Raw genomic sequence first — 18816 nt, 5'->3', positions numbered from 1 at the left:
CAGCTTTGACAAAAATCAGAAAGTATCGAACGAACGAAGCTCTAAGCATAGAGGGCTGGGATATGTGGATCCCCAGACCTCTAATCAAAGAGGAACTTGGATCAAACCAAAACCTAATGAAAGAAGAAAGGGAAACCAATCTAATTTCAAAAGGCCATGGAATGAGTCTAACTACTCTAAGAAAAGATGGTCAAAGGAGAAGCCTTACCAGTACTTTAATTGCAGGCCAGTTCAAAAGAGGTACAGGCTAACTGATGAAAATAAAAAAGGCAAGCAGCACACAGCAACCTCACAAGCACACACATTTACTGCCTATCGACCGCACAGATTTCTGGACACACACACGGGCAAACCTGTAAGGGTGTTCCAGGTGTGGGTCCCGAAAGGGCTAATCCGACCTGGACCCTACTAGATATGGGTACCAAAAGTTCTTCACTCTTTGCAGGTACTAAAAGTCCAAACGGGCGAGAAAACCACTTCTATCAAGGACACTACCTGGTATTTAGATAGCGGTTGCTCACGACACATGACAGGGAATCCAGAACTTCTAACAGAAGTGGTGTTGTGCAAAGGACCAAAGATCAGCTTTGGAGACAACTCCAAAGGTAAAACCGTGGGTAAGGGTAAGATCATCCATGGTAACATCATTATTAAAGATGTGTTACTTGTTGACAAACTATGCTATAATTTGATAAGTATTAGTCAACTATGTGACAATGATCATTCGGTCGAGTTTCACAAACACACTTGCCTCATAAAAAATGACAAAGGTGAGACTCTTATGACCGGTGTACGAGACCTAAACACCTACAAGGTAAACTGGTCTTGCTCACATATTTCTTCACCTACTTGTCTTACTGCTCATCATGATAAACATTGGTTGTGGCATAAGCGATTAAATCATCTAAATTTTAAGTCCATTTTTAACCTGAGGAAGCATGATTTGGTTTCTGGTCTGCCCGAAGGAGATTTTATAAAAGACAAAGTTTGTCCTGCTTGTCAACTAGGAAAGCAGGTGAGAGCAACTTTTAAAAATAAAGGGTGTATGTCTTCTTCCAAATGTTTAGACTTACTTCACATGGACCTATTTGGTCCTATACCAGTAAGAAGCATAGGGGGAATGAGATATGCTCTTGTTGTTATAGATGACTTTTCTCGATTTACTTGGGTCATCTTTCTCTCTTCAAAAGATCAAACTGCACCTCACCTGATTAAGCTTTTTAAACGCTTGCAAAATGAACAATCTACTGTGATAGATAGAATCAGGAGTGATAGAGGGACTGAATTTTTAAACACCACTCTTATGACTTATCTAGATGATCAGGGAATCAAGCATGAGTTGTCAGCTGCTAGATCCCCACAGCAAAATGGGGTGGCTGAAAGAAGGAACCGTACTTTAAAAGAAGCAGCCAGAACTATGATTGCTGATTCAAATGTTTCTCAAAGACTTTGGGCAGAAGCAGTTAACACAGCTTGCTATACTCAAAACAGATCTATGATTAATAAACGATTTAACAAAACTCCATATGAGATCTGGAATGGCACAAAACCTGATATTTCTTATTTCAAAATTTTTGGGTGCAAATGCTTTATCCACAACAATGGCAAAAACCATTTGACAGCCTTCGATGCCAAAGCAGACGAAGAAACTTTTATTGGTTACTCAGCCGTTAGCAGAGCTTATCGAGTGTTCAATCAAAGATCACTAACGGTCGAGGAAACCATTCATGTTGTTTTTGATGAATCTACTCTATGTACAGAACAAACTCAAGGGAGCATAAATGATCTGAGTCACAGACTGGAAAACACAAATCTACAGGAAGAGAGTGACAGTGATCTATATCCTCCAAAGAAGGATGATCCAGTTCCCTCTACCGGGTGTGATCAAACAAGGCCAGAAGTGGATCCACCGGTTGATAACAATCCTCCAGCCAATGATGATCCAGTAAACGAGGACGTTCATCAACCAATTGATGACAACCCTTTAGGGAATTATTTTAGGTGGAACAAAGATCATCCACCTGGGTTGGTCATAGGTGACCCTTCTGCTCCTCGAAAAACACGTGGTCAAATGATTAATGAATTCTTGCATGCCGCTTTCATATCTCAGGTAGAGCCCAAGAAAATAGATGAAGCTCTATCAGATGCCAGCTGGATTGAAGCTATGCAAGAAGAGTTGAATCAATTCACCCGCAACAATGTTTGGCATCTAGTTCCTCGACCGAAAAATCAAAATGTGATTGGAACTAGATGGGTGTTTCGTAACAAGCTCGATGAACATGGCACTGTTGTGCGTAACAAAGCTCGACTTGTTGCTCAAGGATTCAGACAAGAAGAAGGCATAGACTTTGAGGAATCCTTCGCGCCAGTTGCAAGACTAGAAGCAATCCGCATCTTTCTTGCTTATGCAGCCTTCAAGAATTTTAAAGTTTATCAAATGGATGTGAAGTCTGCATTCCTCAATGGTCTACTTCAAGAAGAGGTGTACGTTGAACAACCACCAGGTTTTGTCAATCCTACTCATCCTCAATATATCTATAAACTTGACAAAGCTCTCTATGGATTAAAACAAGCACCGCGTGCTTGGTATGACACTTTGCTAAAATTTTTACTGGAACATGATTTCCAAATTGGAACGGTCGATAAGACCCTGTTTAAATTTGTAAAAGGTGATCATGTGTTACTAGTACAAATTTATGTTGATGACATTATATTTGGGTCAACTAACCCAAGTTGTGCTCAAAGTTCTCTAAACTGATGAAGGAGAAGTTTGAAATGAGCATGATGGGCGAGCTAAACTTCTTTCTTGGACTTCAAGTAAAGCAACTTGAAACTGGAATATTCATCAATCAGTCCAAGTATGCCAAGGAATTGGTAAAGAAGTTTGGAATGGAACAATGCTCAACTGTATCTACCCCCATGAGTACATCAATTAAGCTTGATAAAGATGAAGGGGGAATTCCGGTCGAGGTAACCATGTATCGAGGCCTTATTGGTTCACTGCTCTATTTGACTGCCAGTCGACCGGATATCATGTATTCAGTTTGTTTATGTGCTAGATTTCAAGCCGCACCTAAGCAATCTCATTTCATTGCTACCAAACGAATACTTAAATATATTAAAGGAACTACTAATGTGGGTCTTTGGTATCCCAAAGATTCAAATCTTAATCTTATTGGCTATTCAGATGCAGATTATGCAGGTTGTAGAATTGATCGCAAAAGTACAAGTGGCACATGTCAATTCCTTGGAGATAGACTAATTTCGTGGTCAAGTAAGAAGCAGACATCAATTGCTACCTCGACCGCCGAAGCAGAATACCTTGCTGCTGGCAGCTGTTGTGCTCAAATACTCTGGATTCAACAGCAGCTTAATGATTATGGGATTCGGTCGAGTGAAGCTCCAATCTACTGTGACAATACAAGTGCCATAGCCATCACTCACAATCCAGTGATGCACTCTCGGACAAAGCACATTGATGTCAGGCATCACTTTATCCGAGATCATGTCTTAAAGAAGGAAATCAGGCTGGAATACATCTCTACCGATCAGCAAGCAGCAGACATATTCACCAAGCCTCTACCGGACGCTAAGTTTTCATATTTTCGAACTATTCTTGGCTTAGTAGATTTAAGTTAGTATGCATGTGTTTAGGGGGAATGATTGTCAATATGACATTAATAGATTAGCTGTTACGTTGCCATTAATATTGGCATATCATCCGCCTTTAACTAGTCTCTGACAGGCTTCGTACTAGCAGCTTGGTGCTTTGAACCAAATGACATTAATTGGGCGCCGTGATTATGCTCTTCAAAACTTTTTGAATTTCAAAAATACTTTTCATGACATCACCCTATGGCCCATAGGTTCCTATATATACTTCTTTACACTCGTATATCAATCTTTCACCTTTGCTAAAAACTTTCATATTGTATTAAACGCTCCATCAAATTACTCTCAAGCTTTTGCTTACTCTTTGCTCGAGTTCTTATCTACAGATATCATGTCGATCCAGAAGACTTGCCTCGCCATCAACTTTGATTCCGTTGTTAAGGCAAACAACGCAGGAATAACTGAGGTCTTCACCATGCTTGAAGCCTCTGGACTGAAGAAATTTCTGGAATGCAGCGCCATCTGCGATTTGCCTGTTTTGAAGGAGTTCTTCGCAACCGCTCAAATCGAGCATGGGACTATCAAATGCTTGATCAAGACAGAGGTCTACTCCTTCAATCAGAAGTTCTTCGCCAGCACATTTGATCTGCCCTCCAGGGGTTTGACAAAATGCACGGATCTTCCAGATGGTAACTGCTCTTATTGGTTGAAGGAGTTCTCAACTACTGATGCTCCGATCAAACTGCCGGCCCAGAAGACATCTCTCAAAGCTCCATTCAGGCTACTGACTAATATCGTGGCCAAGAATCTTCTGGCCAAGGCTGGATCTTACGACAAGGTGACGCTGGAGAAATTTCAATACATGGCTTGTATTGCCTCCAAGATCAACATAAACTGGTCAGACATTCTGTTCAATATTCTATGTGAAATGATCAGGGGCAAAGGGCAATCCGAGGGATTTGCTTTGCAAATCTGCCACATCTTGGGCGTCCTTGGAGTGGACTTTTCCAAGACTGAGCCTCTGCATCCCACCAAATGGCTCAACAAGTCTACGATTCTCAAATTCCTGAACAAGAAAGAGACTGCGGTCGACACCTTGCCCTCAACCGCAAAGGTTATTGCTATCCCTCAACCGCTTTCAACGGTTCCGGTCGTGGCCAAACCAGTCCATACCAAAAAGTCTGCCAAGCGTCAACTGATCATCGAATCTGACTCTGAAGATGAATCACGTGAGAATGTTCCACTGATTCAAGCCTTCAGCAAGTCATCCCCTTCGGTCTCCAAAGCAGCTGTGTCATCCACGCCTGCAGGCGAGAAGAAGAGGCAGCACAAGAAGCTAAAGTCTCTTTCTGGACTTGCTCCTACCCTGCCAACGGTCGAGACTACTACCGTTGTTGCTTCTACTGCTCCTCGTCCTACAAAAGGTGTGATAATCCGGGAAGGTGCCTCATCAGCTCCTGAGGTCACTCTAGCTGATCCCAAAGACAAAGGGAAAGGTGTGATGATCTACACACCCAAGGCTCAACCAGCAGCTACGATAGAACTCAATATGATCATCTCTCACGTGCTCCGTACTGTCAAGCGTCATCTACAACGTTTTGACAGATGGCATCACTCCCGCACTCACTTGACACTCGCTCAAATATTTCCTAAATGGAAATCTCTAAACGTCATTGAGCAGAAGATGCTTCTATTTGCTGATACTGAAGACATCGTGGAGGCTCTGGGAAGAAGACATCTCATAGACTTGAAGCTTCGAGGAAGCCTGCTATCACTGCTAATTAATGAGCGTGTCAAGAATTTCAAATCCAAGAGTCCTACCGCTGCCGATGACTTTGTGATTTTGACTGGACTACAGGATAGTCTACGTCAAATCACTCAACTACTTCAGCACTTCCAAGCTCTCAACAATGTCAAAACACCAGCTTCAGCAGCCTGTTTACAAGCTTATGTGCTGGAAGCACAAGTGATGATGAAAACCTTTCTCACTCAAGATCAGGGTGAAGAAGACGTCTATGCTCTCCCTTCTTCAGATGGGATTCTGACCGATCTCATCACTGCTGACCTCTTTCAATCATATGCTCTAAGATCGAGTGTAGCAGCATCTTCATCGGTCGACCCCTCCTCAACCGCAGTCCAAGCAGTTACTCAACCGGAAGCAGTTGTGATTGCTCACTCCTCTCCCGTGACGACCGCTCACACTTCTCCCGGTCATTCACAAGATGTTTTAGAAGTGGTTGCACAAGAGATACCTGTCACCTCTGTGACAGAGGCTCCTTGCAGTAGTGAAGCAACAGTGCCCCCAACGGAGATATCAAGCACTATTGTATCACCTGCATCTCCAGAACAGCAAGTGACTGATGCTGATCCAGCACTTCAACCGTCTCCATCTACTGAAAAGTTTATGGAAGATCTCATTATGGATGAACCAAGTGCTGATCCTGGTACTCCACCAACCATATTGGCTGCAGTCGAAACTATTACATCTCCAACTGTACCATTATTGGAAGGTCCATCGGGTAGCTCTCCAGCAAATTCACCCGCACCACATCATCGTGAGTCTAGCCCGGTTTCACCAAGAAATGACCCAGAAGGGCAAATGCTTCAGACTGATGATTCTTTAATTGAAGCCATGGCCGCAGCTCTAGATCATACCTTGATAAATCGGCTTCATGAGCTCATGCAAACGGTTAGGTCCTTCTCTCAAGACATAACAAACTCATCCTTATCGGTCGATAATTCACGCCAGACGATGATTCGGCATTTCGAGACCGTGTCTCGAGACCTTGCTCGTCTGTCCACAGAGATCACTAATCATCATCGCACTCAAATCAACACGCTCTCTACCGTCTCCGAACAAGTTATCCGATCCGAAAATCGCCTTCATAAGCAGTTGAATGATCGGATGGACACTATGCAAGCCACTCTACTTGCTCAAATCGATGCAAAAATAGACACTATGCAAGCCTGCCTTGGCACTCAACTCACTGAGGTCATCCTTCGGCTCAACCAAGGTGATGCCAAAAAGGGGGAAGAAGAGCAACGTAGAGCAGCAGAGGCAAGAAGACGTGAAGAAGAGTCCAGAAGAAAAGAAGAAGCCGACAGAAGAAGAAGAGAAGGCGATAGGTCAGGAGGAGCCAGTTGGTTCAAAAGATGAACAACTTATCTCCTCTTTACTTATCGCAGCCGCATCTCATTTTTTTTTTCTTTCTGTAGGTGTAATAAAAATGCTTATTGTACTTAATGAAATTCATTCTCTCAATGAAGTTCATTTTAATGCTTTCATATTGTTCTTGGAGCACTTAAGTTTTGTCATCACCAAAAAGGGGGAAATTGTTGAATCCGATATTTTGGTGATAACAAACAACAACTCATTGTATAGGAATGTGCTGCCAACCATTGTATTTCAGGAATCTACTACAACTTCTACCGGAAGCTTGTCAACCGCCTTTGCTCTCGACCGGCTGAAGTCACAAGCCTATCGACTGGCTATCAAAACCAGCAGAGGATAAATCTATCTACCGGAAGCTTGTCAACCGCCTTTATCTCTCGACCGGTTGAAGTCACAAGCTTATCGACTGGTTATTCAAACCAGCAGAGGACAAATATCTCTACCGGTAGAATGCCAACTGCCTATCTAGATATCTCGAGACAAGTACCTGTGACAAGATGTTCTTTGCAGGATCTTTTATTAAAAGCAGAAGCGGCGTTTCAGAAGATTTGTTGACTCCTGCAAATCAAGACAACAGGTTGTACCAAAATGGCAAAAACACAGAATGACTGCAGATAAAGCATTCGACCGTTTATTCCAGTTTTGGACCCTGGAAGTTGTCTGCAGTGTACGATCCTCATGCAGAATCATCAATGCATTTATGAGCATTAAATGTGCATTCAATGCAGCATCAGAACGTTCAAAATAAAGACGTTGATGATTGACCTATATAAAGGGAAGATTGCTCAAAAAGAAAAGATATACAACGTGAACAACAAGTGATACGAGACAACGAAGAGAGACAAGCAACTCAGAAAAATTTCAATCACTTGAATAATATCAGAAGTCCTCATCTGATATACCTGAGCACACTTACAAGATCATTCATCTGCTGCTCAAATAAACCCTCGCCTACAGTTCACATATCTGATCGTCAAGGATCATCCTAGGGTTTTCAAGCCTCTCAACCGCTCTGCAGTCTGAGAAGCTCAACTCAACTATACTCAGTGTTGAAGAGACTTGAAGCTGCTCTGAAAGCTTCCACCAGTCTGATAAGAACTGAGAATCTTATCTGTGTAAATCTAGGAGTTTCGGATTAGGCATTGGATAAGTCCTAAGTCTGAAGTGGGTGTATTACAAGACGTTGTAATAACCAAAGTCTTCTAGTGAATTCCTTCCTAAGTGGAAGAAGGGGAGACGTAGAAGGATTAAGCCTTCGAACTTCCATAAAATCGTGCTTTAGCATTTACTGCCATTTATCTTACATCCTGCTCATACATTGCATTATAAACTTTGCATCACTAAAACCTCTGAACTATTTCCGCACTATTTAAAGTTGTTCAAAACGTTTTAGAAGTTGAGAAAACTGATTAAGTGAACTAAACCTCACTTGATCATTTTAAAGAAGAAGAAGAAAAGTTTCAGAGTGTATTCACCCCCCTCTACCCTCTGAACCGATCCCAACATCTTTGATTAGTGAAGGCTTTTAGATAAGTATATTGATGTGGTATTCACTTGACTTGTAGACTTGAACTTTTGAATATTGTACTACTAGACTAGTGAGTTGAGGTATGTAAGTACATGTTGAGATAACCAGCTGAATATACATTTTTATGTGCTGCATTATTATCTGTTGCATTAATAATTATCATATGATGTATGTTTATATTTTCATAATTTTGTATGCGACATTTGCATAGAATATTGAGCATGATATCATTTGTAGATAGCTAGATGTCTAGGGTTTCTCAACCCTAGTTAGCCTTACACGACTAGGTGCCGTGTGACACCGACAGTATCGACGGGAAAGTTTGTGCGGTTACACAGGATGGTGAAAGTCCAAGATCAGAGTCAGAATTTTTGACACTGGCCTATTGTATCTTCAGAGCAGCGTGCACGTATTAGTAGCGCCTTCGTTCTGAGCATGATACTCTAGAGTTTGATCCCTATATTTAGCATATCATTATTGTTTCATGTTGCATGCATTGCATAGACATGTATACTTATATTTTACGTATTAGATGTTAGCCCTCACGCCCCTGTTTTTTTTTTTTTTTTTTTTATCATGGACACCCATTTGACTGGACAGTTTGTAGGTTGACTAGGAGATTGATCAGTGTTCGCCGGTGACCAAGGCCTGGGAGCTGAGATTATAGTGATTTAGTTTAAGCTTATTTGATTAACTTGTACTTTATTCGACTGGGCTGTATAAATTTACTTCCAATATTTCAATTAAGTTTAGTTTTATGTTTTTAAGTTAATTTCATGCTTAATAGTTTCTGATTAGCATGAAATTTGGGAAGGATCACTCAGATAATTTGTCAAAAAAAAGATATTTTGAAATAGGAAAAATAAGTTTTTTGGTCCAGTAACTTTAATCCCTTTGGGTTTTGGTTCATTAACTTTTCTAATATGGGTTTTGGTACACTAACTTTGCATTTTCAGTGTTTTTTTGGTCCAACTACATATGTGTCAGCTTCTGATTGGTCCACGTTATCATTTTGGACCAATCAAAAATTGACACGTATGCATTTGGACCAAAAAACACTGAAAATGAAAAGTTAGTGTACCAAAACTCACATCAAAAAAGTTAATAGACCAAAAACCAAAACATGGACAAGTTAATGGACTAAAAAACTTATTTTCTCTTTGAAATAAATCAGACAATAAATATATATATATATATATATATATATATATATATATATATATATATTCACACAAGTACTTAATATATTTTCCTGTAAATAAAAAATAAAACTATAGAAATTGATATAAAAGAATGGAGTTTCTACTCATCCCATGACTGACAATATAAAATCTTTCAATTAAAAAGGAGAAATGATAAATAAAATGAACTTCCAAAATTCGTTACAAATTTTATACACTACCATTCCACATTAATTTGACAATTATGATAAATCATTATTTTAAAAATAAGACAAGTGAATAAAAATAATGAGTTTTTTTACATGTAAATTTTATTTAAAAAGTCTTACTGGAAGTACAGGACGAGAAGCAAAATTTAGCCAAAAATTAAAATTAGAAAATCTAAAAAATTGTTTCACTACATATATAAAAGAATTTTATAAATATATTTTATTTATTATTTGAAATGTTCGGTCAGAGACATCACACAATTGGATTGAGTTATTGGACTTTGGTTCGAGAGATAGTCGAATTAACCAATCAAACAGTAAACTCTTTCCATAATCAACACTCATTTAGGATACATTTCATTTTTCATCGGTCTCAAATATATAATCTAGTTTTTGTATTTAATGTTATATCTCATATTCGTTTACCAATTTACCCCTATTAAATTAATATCATCAATTAATTATACAATTATTTCATTCAATTCAAATCTTCATTAAATAAAGGTAAAACGAAAAATTCCTTTCTAAATTTATATTCTCAAAAAATTTCTTAATTTGTGTGAAAATATATACTTACCTAATGATATGAGACGGAGGGAGTAAGAATTATTAATTAAAGCAACAAAAGATAGAAAAATAAAAAATTATTTCTCATTAACTTATTTATTATACGTTCTTGTTATAAATTTATAATTGGGGTGAAATTAATAATCTATAAAGTGTGATATCCCAAAAATAAGACATACGCAACAAAGAAGTTGGAAGGCGGAAATTCGAATATGGCACTTTGCTGCAGCTAGAGTGATCTGATTAAATATATTACACCATGCATGATAGTGTGCCATGTATCTATCTAATTTTCACCAGAAAACTTGTCAGCAAAAATATTCAAATTTTTCATTCAATTAAACCGATGAGAATGAATGAAACAGTAACTACAACCAGTATAATGGGACACATGCAAAACCCCAAGAACTATATATATATATATATATATAAGGAGCCAAAAAAATTAATTGTTGTGTAAAACGTAGACAAGGAATTCTTGATCTCAACAGGCATTTTGAGCTATATATAATTCAATAAGTTGACAATCTCACAGATTTGTATGGAGGATGAAGCAAGCCAAGATCATCCCTCGTCTCAAGTGGCTTACTCGTTTGGTTTCGAATTCGACTCACTTTCCTACTGGCAAGCGTTTTATGCGTAAAACCATACATCTGCAGGATCTGATTGTCCCCGAAATTAAATGCGCGATCCATCTGTTTCAAGCACCTTTCTACAGGATAGTCAGTACCGAACTTCCCACAAGGCTTGCAACCCACGAAATGTGTCACCAACGGCCACCGGTAATCACCGAAACCAGGGTGATAACTGTCCATCATTTCCTCGTACCTATCCACCAAAAATCCCCAGTAGCCATGCAAGAAATATGTACTCTCTAAGTAAACCTTCTCCCCCCACTTATCCCTCTGTGTGGCTAATATATACACCAAAGCAGACTGATCATCCGCTTCAAAAATCGGCCTATCTTTAAGCTCTCTGGTTAAAAGTTCTCCGGCCTCCTCTCTCACCTTCCCTTTCGGCCCCATCGGCGCCAGCGCGTCCAAAAGATCTAAAGACCACTGGCAGTTCCTTAACAAGAAACTACCAGTATTCAATCCGATCCAGTTGTTATTTTCATAAACCTCGTGATCCCAACCGTGAAGTACGATGTTATAACCCCTGTACCTCTCCCAAGGCAACTCAAACACCATATCTGTGAACATTGCATCGCTATCCATCCACCACAGTAACTCCACTTCTGGATGCGATAACAGAAGTTTACGAATCAGCGGTAATTTCGCCCAAAACCCCGCCATTTCTGCATCTAGCAAGGCCATGTTGTAAAAAATGTCAATCCCATGTAGCTTACAGTAATCAATCTTGTTCTTGACCGATTTCAGCAAGTAATGATCGCCGACCGGGTTCTCGCACGGCTTGGGAGATGAACCGGTGACCAGTAAAACCCTTGGCTTTCTTTTGGCCACGTGATTCGGAAAATTTGGATTACGTCTCAACCATAGCCCTCTCATTCGATCCCAATTATCAATCTTTGGACCTAAGACGTATGGTTTCGATGGATCACGTTTATACTCATCCTCATCATCATCATCTTTGAAAATTCTCCTTGCATCAAAGTTGGCATAATAATGGCTGCCACTTGAGATGGATTTAACCCGCCGGCCATGCGAAGCCGCTTCCAAGACACGTGGGACGTAAGTTAAGGTTTCCCGGATCTTGTCAAGGTCTTTTTCCGGCGTCCCGAATTTCCCCGCACCAAGACTTGCGCGTAGGACCATCACGGTAAGAAACAGACACATGAACGTGACCTTACAGTTGCGCAAAATCCGATTGAGCTGCCGAGCTCGGCGTTGGCTAAGGAACCGCTCTAGCATGTCGGGTTCAAATGCTCGACGTTGGAGATAAATTTGATGGGAAGATCACGTACGGTTTCAAAACTAAAATTCCATGGATCAATATTAATGGAGGTTATGGTAGAATAACTTTTCAATATTTATCGCAGAAAATTGGGATCTGGGAGGATGGATATATTATATATATGGAGGAAATTTACACATTGAGATGGAAAGCGGAACAATAATAAGTCTCCGTGGACGAGGTGATGCTAATTTAGACAGCAACTGTTTATATATATTTTCGTGGCTTTAATTGCATTTCCCCCTTCAATTGTATATTTCATACCCATTACCCTTATGATTTTTTTTATTACACTTTTGCATTATTTCCATCAATTTATCTCATATTTTGTCAGTTTGTGAACATAGGTTTTTTGACTTTCTATTTAGCCAAATTTCAGCCTTAGGGCCGGTTCGTTTGGTGTTTGAGAACCATTTTTTTTTTCTAAAATTACAAATTTTGTATCTGAATTAGGGGTGGGATCGGTCGGGACTCATTCCGTGACCCTCCTACTTAATTCTATTCCCAAACAAAATTGGGAGGTTTTTTCTCTCCATCTCATACCCGATACATTTCAGAACCCGAATATTCGAGATCCCATCGGGTAGGGACAAAATATTTGACATATTTTAGATATTGTTCAAAAAACCAAAAAAAAATTTCACATATATATGAACCAAAAAATATTTTAATTTAAAAATTAGTGATATCATGCTATTAAATTTTAAATTTTAACTGAAAACCGGTACATTATAATATATAAATCTATTTTTCATGGTTATGAAAAGTAATTTTCATATATGTATGAATACGAAAAAAATGAAATTAAAAAATAGTATTAACATCCGAATTATTTTTAAATTTTAAACTGAAATTAATATTATATATATATATATATATATATCATTTATGAAAATTTTCATATATACATGGACACAAAAAATCAACAAAAAATTAAAATAGTAATAACATCTGAGAAAATTTCAAATTTTAAACCGAAATTTGAGACAATATTATATATATATATATATATATATATATATATATTATGGATATTTTTAACGTATATATGGAAATAAAAAAAAATTAACTGATTTTATTTTAGAATAAAAAAATTAACTCAAATTAAAAATTAATGATGATATATGATCAAATTTTAATTTTTTAACCGAAAATTAATTGCAAAAATATCATATATTGCATTTATCGATTTTTTTAAGCAAAAAAAAAAACCAATTGAAGTTAAAAAATAGTGATACTATCCAATTAAATTTCAAATTTTGAATAAAAAATCATTATCATCAATACCCTCCATAATAATAATAATAATAATATTACATAATTTTAATTATAAGAATAATGAAAAAAAATTTATAATAAAATAATAGATCTGTATAATAATATATTATTTAAAATAAAATGTAAAATAATAATAAGATTATGATATTAATAATAATATTATATTAAAATTATAATTAAAATTTTATTTTTATTTTTAATATTAATATTATTTTTTTTACTCTGCATTTTTTTTTAGACTCATGATGTTTTTATTTGATGATTAGTTTTGATTTTATTACTATTGTTTTTAGACATTAATTACGATAAATTTATTTATTATTATATAATTATGATTCTTATAATATAATTATTAATTTTTCTCATATTATTCAATTTAATATACCTTATTAATTCTTTTTTTATTGATTATTAATTATTTTATATTTTGTGGGTATAATTCAATAATAATAATAATAATATTTATTATTTTTGATATTTTTTTACAACAATTATTGCTGCTGTTAATAATAATAATTGGGGAAAAAGTAGAAAAATTAAAATAGTGTTATATGAAGTTTTTGATAAATATTATAAAAAATATATTATTTACACAAACACTTAATTTTATAAATTGTTTTTAAAGCATGAAAACTAATATGATATTGTTTTACGGATTAATTTTGTGATATTCAACTCCGATAGACTTACTTTTTTAAAATTTAATGTGTCACATATTTTCGTAAAAAAATTAAGATTTTATCCTATAAGTTGGCCTCTTTTTATTTTAGTCTCGTAAGTTGTCAAATTTTGGTTTACATCCAATAATATAATGTTTTTCTTGGTTTTGGTCTTTTTTTCCCCCTAAATCATTATAAATCAAATGAAAGATGTTTATTTAACTTTGATTTTCTTCACATGGCTCATATGATGTAAAATAGCGCTTATGTTACACATATTAAAATTCATATCATATTAATGTTCACCTCAAAAAAATGGATAATGTATCCAATGAGTTTTTGCAATCGCCTCCTCATAAAAAAAATATTTACTTGTAGTTAATTACTTTTATAAAAATATAAATTTTATTTCTAAGGGAAGAATAAAGGGGTAAGAATGGTTAATAACCAATGCATGACAGGGAATTTACATGGAAAATAATTATAAATTAAATTAACTAAACAAAAATACACGAAACAAAGCCTAAAATTAAATGCCATTTCTCAACCCTACACCAACGGAACAAACGCTTCATTTTCAACCCTATAAAACTCGAACAAAAACATGTGACAAAAAAAGAGATCTAAGAACATTTCCCCCTTTAATTTCATTCTCTGTTTCAAATTTCTTCTCCGTGGAAAGGAAATTGAATCCAACAATCTCTTTCCTCTCCATCTAGCCGATAACAACAACAACAACAATGAGTTGCGGGGAATCAAAGCACGCCGTTGCGACAGCCAGCACCAGTACTGTTACCAAAAGCAAGAGCAAAAGATCAGATTCCAACGTCGTCCCCGCGCCTCTCCAAAACGCCTCGAATGAATCCGTAAACGTGAAGGAAAATGAAATCTCAAATGCCGTATTGCTCAAATTAAAAGAAGCCAAACCTACGGAGGACGGAAAGGAAAATACCTTATCCAACACCAAAAATGGCGAATCTGCCGAAGGAGGAGAAGGAAATCCCAAGACCTCTTCGGATAATACGAAAGAAGGCAATGGAGCATGATAGTGTGCCATGTATCTATTTAATTTTCACCAGAAAACTTGCCAGCAAAAATATTCAAATTTTCCATTCAATTAAACCGATGAGAATGAATGAAGCAGTAACTACAGCCAATATAATGGGACACATGCAAAACCCCAAGAACTATATATATATATGATCAAATGAGCCAAAAAAATTTAGCCAGTTATCACACCTAAAACACGTTAATTTCTACAAATGATATCATGCTCAATATCATGCTCAAAATTTAGTCGTGTAAGGCTAACTAGGGTTGAGAAACCCTATACAACTAGCTATCTACAAATGATATCATGCTCAATATGCTATGCAAATGTCGCATACAAAATTATGACAATATAAACATGCATCATATGATAATTATTAATGCAACAGATAATAATGCAGCACATAAAATTGTATATTCAGTTGGTTATCTCAACATGTACTTACATACCTCAACTCACTAATCTAGCAGTTCAATATTCAAAATTTCAAGTCTACAAGTCAAGTGAATACCACATCAATATACTTATCTGAAAGCCTTCACTAAATAAAAGACTACTGTTAATAAATACTAGCGATCCAAGTTTATACCTGCGTCCGTCGCTAGCCATTTTCTGTCGAAGGCTACAACTCCTGCACAACTTACCCACAAACCTACTAGCACCACGCTAGTGTCAGACCCTCCTCAATAATATGGCTAGAACCATTAAATATAAAAATTGGACTTATCACACCTAAAACACGCACCTAGTGAGAAATCCAAGCCATATTTATAGACCACGATCGGACTATTTGATCCTCTGAACTACTGTATGCATCGACATGTTGACAACGTCTTGACACCTAAGTAGACGGTCATGTTCGGATGGTCCGAACTTGATCGGTTTATCCGATCCCCCACGTATTCGTGCATTTTTGATACCTCATAATCTGCGTAGCCTAATTTTACTTCTGATGTTCCGACCTACGTTTTGACGATACGATCTTGTTCGGTACTTCCGAAGTCAATTCGATGGATCCGAACCCTTCAGAGGATTCAAACTCAAATCCTTTGATTTAAAACTTTTTAATTACTTGATTTACTTGAATAATGACCATTTAATATTTTTAATTTCTTTAATCATATAAAATGGTACTTGGGTCACTACATTATCCCCTATCAAGAGATTTCATCCTCAAAATGAGTACTAGGATAAACAATTTAAATGATACTCACGCAATCCAAGAGTCAAAATAGTTGAACGCTAACTGGCTAAACTCAAACAGTGAAATCATTAAACCAAGAACATACACTAGAACCCAGATTCAGTTCACTGCTTATTACATTTCCAAGAAAACAAACAAAATACATACACAAGCTTAACCGTAAAAATCGGCTCCAAAGTCATCTCTGGCATTATCTTGCATAAAATTATTTTCATGTTCTTCCTGAATTGCATAAAACTGACCCTGCACTCAAAATTATTGACTTCTTCCAAACTGAGAAGATAGGTTCCATTGCTTTACCGATTTCTCAAATTTCTTGCTACCATGTCCGCTCCACAAAATACCTCTTGAAGTGATCCACAATACCAAAATGACAAAAAGCTCTAGCAACTACAAGAAAATTCTCAGTGAGATGATCTCTCCCACAATGATCACAGTGCACCTTCCTCTTGCCAATGGAATAATTCTACCCTAACCCAGAAGATGAAGAAGAACCTCACTTCTTGAAGGACTAACCTTTCGATGCCTAAGCACTCGATGTCCTACGAACCAGCAAAGACTTCCTACTCAAGATACTTATCTCAGCTTGCCTACACCGATTCACTAAACCATCGTAGGATGTTGTATTATCTCAAACAAACTTGAGATAAAAAAAAATCTCCTGATCCAACCATTGTAGGAAATAGTCATATTTGGCAGACGAATTTTCATTGATATGCAGAGAAAAGGGAAACAATTTTATGAAATTCTTCTTGTACTCATCGATAGACATCTCCCCTTGCCTCAAGCTCAACAACTCCAGTGACTTCGCGTGACAGAGTTCTGGAAGAAAATTCATGTCCATGAATGCCTTTGTGGAAATTAGCCCAAGTAGCATACTCTTGCTCATGAAACACTGGTGTAGATGCAGATCTCCAACACTTGCATGAACGTCCCGTCCCTCAAACAGAAAATTGATAGCATCTTTTGCCCTTTAGGAAATGGAAAGATCGGAAACAACACTCCATTATCTCCAACCAGAAATTAGCCACGTAAGGAGTCACACTGCCAACCAAAGGCTTAGGTCATATCTGGATGAATCTATGCAGATCAAACCTACGAAGACCATCCTATTTACGATGACGGTGACCGCGGGGATGTCTTTGATCATTACCATCCAAACGCCCATCACTACCATGAATGTTGCCATCATCATAACTGCCGATCTAAGTAAAGATAACACAATAAAATATAGTACAAGTTAATCAAATAAGATTAAACTAAACTACCAGTAACCTCTGCTCCGAGGATCTAGTCACTGACTGAATAGTGATCTATCTCTTGTTCAACCAGCAAACCGCCGCATCAAATGGTATTTCCATGATTATAGCCGGGACATGAGCGGTAATTATTCGTACGTAAAATATGACTATAAGGGTCTATTCGATGCATTAAACATGAGACGTGAATGATATCGTAAATAATTATCAAACTTTAGAATATCATGCTCAAAACGAAGACGCCTCAAGTATGTACATGGTTCTCCGAAGATACAGTAGGTGCCACTCATACTAACTGTGATACTGAACTGCCACTGTCCTTGGTAACCGAACATGCACATTGTGTAACACCCAGAAATTCGGCACGTAAATCCGCATGCATAACTAGGGGATTTAATAATTTTAAAATAATGTGAAAATGTGTCAAATTGTTTTTATGAGTGATTATTTAAATTACATGATTTATTAGCATGTTTTAAATATTTGTTCGGCATTTAAATAGGTATGATGTGATTTATGAATTTATCTTAGAAAGTTTATTTTATGATCGCATAGGCGGGACCGTGGACGGACGAAATATTACTTTTACACCCAAAATATTTTATGATATTTTTAGTAGCCTTAAAATATTATTTTATGGTATAATTTGAAGAAAATTAAGGTATTTAGATATATATTTAATTATGTGCTAGTTTTTACCCAAAATAAGTCATTTTAATGACTTTTAATAACTTTTAAAAAAAAAATCCCCTATTTTTATATTTCGGGATTTAAGTTAAATATCAGATTTAATTATTTTGTATTTAAGAGTTTAATTTTATTTTATTTTATTCAATAATTACTTAATATCTTAACCATGTTTTATTAAAGATTTAACCTAATCCTACCCCTTTAAAAATAAAACCTACGGTAATTTACCTAGCCGCCTCCTCCACCTCTTCTCTTCCCCATCTCCACGCTCCTCATCAGATTCCTAGACCACCATAACCGACCTTTGGAGTTTTATCAAGTTTTGTTCGTCGTTCGTCGTCCGGTAACCGAGTACGCGTCGGTATCAACGCTTTGATCAAATATTCATCAAGGCACGTTTGATTTCCATTCTTTAACACCATTTAAATCATATTACAAATATTTTATGCTTACAAGATCTGTTCTTGCATAGGTTATGATCTAGAAAAGAAA

At 36.8% G+C, this 18816-nt stretch overlaps 1 protein-coding gene across 1 annotated transcript; it reads right to left on the bottom strand.

Moving 5' to 3' along the window:
- Positions 1–10781: 10781 nt before the first annotated feature.
- On the bottom strand, positions 10782–12140 carry LOC140866479 (xyloglucan 6-xylosyltransferase 2-like). Its single transcript, XM_073271476.1, has one exon. The coding sequence runs from the start codon at positions 12138–12140 to the stop codon at positions 10782–10784; it is 1359 nt and encodes a 452-aa protein (XP_073127577.1).
- Between the last annotated feature and the right edge of the window lie 6676 nt (positions 12141–18816).

The sequence above is a fragment of the Henckelia pumila genome, chromosome 4, assembly GCF_033568475.1.
Source record: "Henckelia pumila isolate YLH828 chromosome 4, ASM3356847v2, whole genome shotgun sequence".
Classification (NCBI taxonomy): domain Eukaryota; kingdom Viridiplantae; phylum Streptophyta; class Magnoliopsida; order Lamiales; family Gesneriaceae; genus Henckelia; species Henckelia pumila.
The sequence above is the reverse complement of the archived record's forward strand: the minus strand, read 5'-3'. Positions and strand labels throughout refer to the sequence as shown.